The sequence below is a fragment of the Adiantum capillus-veneris genome, chromosome 18 (assembly GCF_014529385.1).
Source record: "Adiantum capillus-veneris isolate H3 chromosome 18, ASM1452938v2, whole genome shotgun sequence".
In the NCBI taxonomy this organism is placed as follows: domain Eukaryota; kingdom Viridiplantae; phylum Streptophyta; class Polypodiopsida; order Polypodiales; family Pteridaceae; genus Adiantum; species Adiantum capillus-veneris.
This window is the reverse complement of record NC_140948.1, coordinates 80,309,420-80,316,665: the sequence shown is the minus strand read 5'-3', so window position 1 is coordinate 80,316,665 and position 7,246 is coordinate 80,309,420. Positions and strand designations below refer to the sequence as shown.

The 7,246-nt window shown below is 45.9% G+C and overlaps 1 protein-coding gene across 1 annotated transcript; it reads right to left on the bottom strand.

The window, feature by feature from the left end:
- Positions 1 to 3,741: 3,741 nt before the first annotated feature.
- Positions 3,742 to 5,316, bottom strand: LOC147435933 (uncharacterized). The gene is made up of 3 exons (XM_086488835.1): positions 4,316 to 5,316; positions 4,214 to 4,266; positions 3,742 to 4,005 (listed from the first exon to the last, which is right to left on the bottom strand). Exons 1-3 carry the CDS (start codon positions 5,207 to 5,209, stop codon positions 3,858 to 3,860), a joined length of 1,095 nt encoding a protein of 364 aa, XP_086344961.1. The 5' UTR covers positions 5,210 to 5,316; the 3' UTR covers positions 3,742 to 3,857.
- Positions 5,317 to 7,246: the final 1,930 nt, after the last annotated feature.

Below are 7,246 nucleotides of genomic sequence, written 5' to 3'. Positions count from 1 at the left end.
GGCTAGCCGACGTGAATAAAATCCCCCCCCCCCCCCCCCCCAAAAAAAAAAAAAAATGCTGCATAGATCCGACGGACCAAATCACACGCCCCCATTGTCGATCCCTTGACGAGGACCCCTTGTCACTTATTGACGAGGCCTGCCGTGCTCGCGCGTCGCCTGGTTGCTATCCCACCTACCCCTTGCTTGACACCTACCATTTGCACTGGCTTTTCCTCTTCTAATCCCCCTGGCATCCGTGAAGATTCGCGAAAATAAAGCTAGGTCCAAAACCGTATGCACACATGCACATACATAATGGCAAACATGAAAATAAATCCCATTTATTAAAAAGGTTCCCCCCTTACCAACCATCACCACCCCCCTCTATCGCACCACAACTTTCAGCAACATCTCCTGATCTTAGAGTTATTAGTACTTTCGGCCTTCTCCCCAGCACCCCGTCCTCCCCACCTCCCATGGCGACACCTCCTTTCCTTCGTGAAAACAACAGCAACCTTCCCGCATCAATCCTCACAAACCTCGTATATCTCATGTAAATCCACAAGCCCACATGCCGTAAACAAACCATTTGTTCCTGCCCTCGAAGAAACTCCGTCCTTCTGAAAAACTAGGACAGGTGCACAAGGAGGAAGAAACGAAAGAGACTAACAAAGCATCTACAAAGATTCCTCCATAGTTTAGATTTATTTACTATCATAGTAGTGGACATGCTCACCACATACACTTAGGTGGTGGTCACACAAGGCTTAGTTATTAGTTATTTGAACTAATAACCTCATCCTTGGTCACATACCACACAAATCATTACAAAAATAATTATGCCTATCATGTCGATTTTGGCATAGTTGTGAAGTTCAAGGCATTGTAGGGAGGTTGAATGAATAACAAAGCCTTGTGGGACCATGCAACATGCTTAGTTGTTCATTTAATGCTTTGTATGGGCATATTTGGCATAGTTATCTATAACTGATAACTAAGCCTCGCGTGACCACAACCTTATCAATCCCCTTTGTTCCATCTTAGCAAACTTGCAGACTTGGGGCTTGAAAACTCTATCACGCACAGCCGACGACGGTCGTGGCATGTGTTGGCCTTATCCCCACTCTAGATCTAAAATATCTCTTTTGTTCCTAAGATAGTAACCAAAAGTTGTTTTGGAACAACATATATCTTCAACACATATATTTGCTTTAATTGACTTTAGCAAATTTCTTGTACCCAAAGTTTAAGAGACATCATACACAATTGTATATGTGCCATTTCATAAATTTGAGTATATTTCTCATTTTTGTACTATTTTTCTCAGATATTATATGAAATATCTCCTCTTCTTGCTCTTAATGAACTAAAACACACTTTTGTAGACACCAATCACCCCTACTAATCTTTTCCAATTATCCAAATGTTTGTCGATGTGTTTTTTTTTAGTTTGAAGATATTGTTTGTTACCAACCATCACTGAATCATGTAGGGCACCCAATCTTTGGTTTGGGCCCAAAAATATCTTATAAGATCCCATTTCACATTATTCTTATGATGGATCAAAAATTTGAAAGTGCATACATCCATCATCCATCCATCTCTCTCTCTCTCTCTCTCTCTCTCTCTCTCTCTCTCTCTCTCTCTCTATGTATGTACGTATGTGTGTGTATATGTTAATCCCCTCATAGAAGCACATCCACTAATTCTTTCCTAAATATGACATTACACTTTCTCTACTATCCTCATGACTAATCTCCATAGATCCTATATGAAGGGTGCTCTCTGTCCATAAGAGACATATAGTCCATTAACATAGTGCATAAGTGAGGAGTTTGTCCTCAGAGAGCTACTTGGCCTTATGCCTATTAATTGGCTTTGTACATACATTGCCTTGCTTGTTCTCCTTTGAGAATTACCCTCAAGCATGGCCTCAGCAAATTAACACCTTACCTCCGATGCTTATCCTCAACCTACTTGACTAGTTTGGACGGTCCTTAAATTAATATTTGGAATTTCCGCCTTCTGAAAGTATTTTTAAGTTCTCCAACTAACAAGTACACTTTTGTATGCCAAGATGTGCCAAAAAGTGTTATGTTGACATACTAATGTGTTGCACCCCCCCCCCCCCCCCCCCCCCCCCCCCCCCCCCCCCCCCAAAAAAAAAGAAGAAGTTTTCAACAAATTCTCACAATAATTTCCACATTGCGACTTACCTCAACATCATGAGCTTCTGTGGGGGAGGCATCGCATACCTAGCTAGGTACAATTGGGGGCAAGGGGCTGGCCTACGATTGGGGGTAGGGGGCCGGCGTATGCGGTGCCTCTTGAACAAAAGCTCATGATGTTATGCATTGTATGAAAGACACTAAAAAAGACAACGTTTTCTTACATCATGAAATTTCTAAATCTTTTTGTAAACCCCCCCCCCCCCCCACAAAAAAAAAACAAGAAAGAAAGAAAGGAAAGAAAAGAAAAACGACCAACTATGAAAGATTCTCTATTAAAATTTGTGAAGTGAAGAGAACATGCAAGTGGAGGGTGTATGCAAGTGTTGTGATGACAACCTTTAGTGTCCTCTAGGTAAATGCCTAAAAGGAGACTATAAAGTACGCTTTGTGGGAGTACAAGGACAAGGAGGTTGGGCACAATGATCAAAGGAATATGGTGATTATGCCAAAGCCTCATTATGGTAGGACTATTGAGCAAGAAATATGAGTGCTTCTCGCTTCGATAGATTGAGTGAAAGGGAGAGAATTTCCAAAGAAGAAAAGGCGTGATGGTCCTGGTTGACAAGTAAGCGTTTGTTTTCATCCATGACATTGCGAATTGCGACATCTTACATAAGCAATGGATACATACAATACCAGTTACACACACTAATTCAATCATGAAATTGGTAAGTTCATTACCGGGGTTTGATTGCAATATCTCACGTAAGCAATGGATACATACAATATCAGTAGCACAAACACTAGCCAATCTCTGGTTACTTACAAATTGGTCGGTAGTAGAGAGAATGAAATCGTTTAAGATGTCCAATGAGAGTAAATTTCAACATTGTCATCACAACACTAATCACTGATTAGCTGCCATATCGAGCGACGCTCTCTCTCAAGTAGACAAGTAGATGGTAAATATACATCAAGATACATTCTTCGCCTACATTAGCAATGGAGGATGAAGAATGAAGAGGAAAACATCCACCCGCATAGTGAAACTTCCTCTAACAATTTGCCCCATTATGCATCAAAGCAATAAGCCAATCTGAAAAGCTACTATCACCACACAGAAAGTCAATAAGCCATTTTGGACAACTTTGCAAGCTACTATCACCCCACTTGGGATAGCATAGCTCTTGTGAAAGACTTATGATCTTTCTCTCTATCTCAAATTTACATCATCCTTTCGAAGAGCACGACGAGGTCGAAGCAAACCATAGAAACAACACTCTTACGTTGGACGCACTTATCGATGAGAGCGACGTTTCTTTATATATTAGAGCGCACCCAACAACAAGACAGTGCTGTATGCATCTCTACATTTATTTCAAAAAAAGATGGCATCGAAGCAACCCGAAGAAACAACACTCTTTTACGTGGGAGCGCAAACCCACCAATAGCGCAAACCCACCAATGAATGAGAGAGTGCTTTATGCATCTCTGACATCTTCCTCAATAAAGAGGCCACTCTTACTCTTAGCTAAGGCCGTGAGCAAAAGACAATTTTTCCTTCTGTAAAGGATACGGTTGAAGAAATAAAAATGTGGACCGGCCCACCGGAGAAAGTCTGCAAGATCACGAGGTTGCACTTAAGGCTACCGTTTTGAAGGCAGCAAAAAATAAAAGGTGTCAAATCCGTGTGTGACTCTTGCCTCATGGGCAATCCTCTGCTGAGAGGCTGATGAAGAATTTTATACCAATCCATGGCATACATTCACATATGCAAACCGTGACTGCTTGTAAAGGATTTCCTTTTGTCATTAAAGGAGAAACATGCAAGGCATAATTCCACCACTTTTCACTGTTGCAAAGAACAAAGGTGAATATGTAAAAGCAACCTCCCTCTCCCTCTCCCTCTCCCTCTCCCTCTCTCACATACACACAGACACCCCCCCCATAAGCAACTAGTATAACCTTCTTATCCTTGCCAATTGACAACTCTGATGAGAGGATGCTCATCCAAGAGATACAAGAAATATCAATCTACCAGAGTAAAACAAAAAATTCACCGTTTCCATAGCATGCTACCTACTCGCCGACGAGCTCCTCGGCGCCAAAAACTCTGTGAATGGTCTCTCCAAACCGTTCAGCAACGGCCCACAGTAGCTCACTTCCACCCTCCCATCCCCATCTGAATCACCAAAGTTACCACTACCAAACACAGGCTGTTCATCCCCCTCTTCGTCGGAATCCTCCTCGGGCGCCACCTCATTCAGATTGAAGCCTAATGGGCGGCTCTGTCTTGCCTCCATGTCGCTCTGCACGTACATAGTCCTCATGTCGATGCCATCCACATGAACCACGTGGCTTTCCTCCGCACATGCAAGTTGATGACATGACTGCTGATTGTTCGGCGTCGGCAACTGCAGATTGTGTGATGCCAACCCATTATCATGTATGTAGATAGCCCTCACGTCCACATCTGCTGTAGGTGTCGATATTGCACCTGCCTGATTGACATCCATGTTTGCATGCGAGTGGCTCGATGCAGAAGAATCTTGCGAATTTGATCTGCTAAGAGTAGTCTTAGCCTTTGCTGGTGGTATGCTGTTGTTGGGCGGCACACCGCCCTTCTTATCTGCTGCCAAGCCGACCGCGATCGCCTTCTGCTGAACAGACCTCGGCGAGAGGTTGGGGGGCTCCTCTTGAGGAATCAGAGTAGGGAAATTGAGAGATGCCAAGGGACCCCGCAAGCAATAGAGGGCCATATCATAAGCTTGTGCTGCCGCTTCAGGGGTTGAATATGAGCCAAGCCAAATACGCGAACGCTTCTTCGGCTGCCGGATTTCTGAGACCCACTTACCCCAGCTGCGCATGCGAACACCACGAAAGGGCTTGATGCGAACGCCATCACCAGAGCAGGGGCGCTTCCTGCGAGGGGGATTGGAGGGAGGCGGCGTGCGATCAGGGCCAGTGGGAGGGGAAAGTTGGAATATTTCGGACGCACAGGGGCTGGAGGGGGAGGTGGGGAAGGAGTCGGAGCCCCCGAAGCTTGGTCGAGCCATAGCTGGGGGGCCTGGGGGAAGCGATGTGTAAGTGTGTGTGTGTGTGTGTGTGTGTGTGTGTGTGTGTGTGTGTGAGGGCGGGGGGGAAGGGGGGGGGGACTCCCGGAGGAGGGGGCGTCTGTGAGTGTGTTTGGGAAGGGGGGGAAGAGAGCGGCGCCTGTGAGGTGTGGGGGAGGGAGGTGCAGATGGGTGGGGAATGGGGTAGTTCGGCGAGGGGGACGGAGTGTGTGTGTGTGTGTGTGTGAAAGCGGAGAGAGAAAGGGCGGGGGGGCTCGGGAACAAGAAAAGAGGGACAGAAGAACGCCTAGCCTAGACCCTGGAGAAGGTAAGGGAGACGCGCCGACAAAAGGGTCTGCACGAATTGACATCCATTAAAATAAATATAACCTTCGCGTCCGACAAGTAAAACTCGCCGGGGCGGCGGTGGGCCCGCCGCGGGCCTCTGCCCTTTCGCCCTTCCTCCAATCACAGCGTGCGCCTCCACCCGCCCGCCCATGGTGGCGTGGCAGTCTCCCTTTCTCCTCTTCTCTCTCTCTCTCTCTCTCTCTCTCTGTGTGTTCTACCTTGCTCTCTTGACTTATTCCTCCTCTTGTCACTCAATTAAGATAAGATGCGCTGTACACATTGTAGGAGTCCTTTTGAAGGCACATTTATATTCTTCGGGAAGCTTGCAGACAATGTTCGCTCCAATCATGTCGCCCGAGAATTCAATATTCCGTTGGAGCTGGCGACAAGAGTGAGGTAGAGGAGCGGCAGTGAATGCATAGTTCATTCTTCAACACCCTTTAACCATGCCCTAACTAGGCCCCCTTTCGTCTTTTCTCTCCCCCTCCCCTTTGGAACAATGGAGCTACAAAAAGCTCTTAGAAATGGTTTAGTCCCTTCTCATCCTCTTGCTAACCCTAACTCTACTCCTCTGGCCTTTGTAGGGGATAACCATTTTGCCTATGGTGCTAACCCCTTGAAGCAGAGCAGTCCTTTGTTTAATATAGCACCTTTTGTAGTTGTCTCTACGCGGTCCCTCTGTTAATGCCTTCAACATCAGAAGTCAACATCAACAATTCCCCCAGCAACCCTCCTATGCTGCCATGGCCATGGCCATGTTACCTCCGTCCGACATTCAGGCGAGATCCAATATTGTGCATGCACCCTGAGATGCCAGGCGTCTAGGTCGCCGTACTATCAGCTTTAAATGCCCTTTCACTCCCCGCTCATCGCCCTCCTTCCCTTCCCGTCTGACGCGATGCTTTCTCCCTCCTCCATAAGGGGTGGGGGACACATCTCTGCAGGATGCTCTGAGGGATGCTTTCACGACCTATCCCCAGATGCTTGGCACACAGCTCATTGCTCCTGCTCTTGGACAGGGAGCGATGCCTCCCTCCTCCTTTCCCAGATTCGAGCTTCTTCCCCTCTTCACTCAATGCCCCAGTTGCACATCTTAGAGGCACTTTAGCACAGGACCTTTGTTGATACGAGCTCTCATCCTCAACACCTGGCCTTAGGAGCTGGGATATTGCCAACATTTGCGATGGTAGTAGCAGGTCAATCTTTACCCCCACATTTGTATCAAAACCAAAACGTCAGTGGCTAGCGGATCTTCCTCACATCCCTTCAGCTATGCAGAATTTCAATGTTTCTAATGTCTGGCAAAATATAGACAATGTCTTTGGTATTGAATCTAGAATTGTCCATGTTTCCCCCCTTGATCAAGGTTACAATAGCCCTCCCTTCCCTTAAGGGGTCATTTTATTCATTCAAACATGTTGAAAAAGGGGTTATTTAATTACCTCATGAATGCATGTTATATAAGGGTTATTGACCCGAGATCATTACCATCCTTGATCAATCCGACTGTGAATACAGGTCAAGATGGCCTCACCTAGACAAATATTTACCTAAGTTAGAATTGTCAAGACCAAGGTCAAGGATATTTTGAAGGAGTCCTTTGACAAGGATTCTTCAACCTTTACGGCGTGGGACAATGTTGTTAGGAAAATTCAAACTCTCTTCAATGATTTGAAAAGAAAAGCTACGAAC

Excerpts from the sequence above, each read along its gene's own strand:
- LOC147435933 (XM_086488835.1), bottom strand. The coding sequence starts at position 5,209 with ATGGCTCGACCAAGCTTCGGGGGCTCCGACTCCTTCCCCACCTCCCCC. Across the intron at positions 4,267-4,315 it reads ATGGGGATGGGAGGGTGGAA|AGTTTTTGGCGCCGAGGAGC; the intron begins GTGAGCTACTGT and ends GACCATTCACAG. Across the intron at positions 4,006-4,213 it reads GGTAGCATGCTATGGAAACG|TGAAAAGTGGTGGAATTATG; the intron begins GTGAATTTTTTG and ends TCTTTGCAACAG.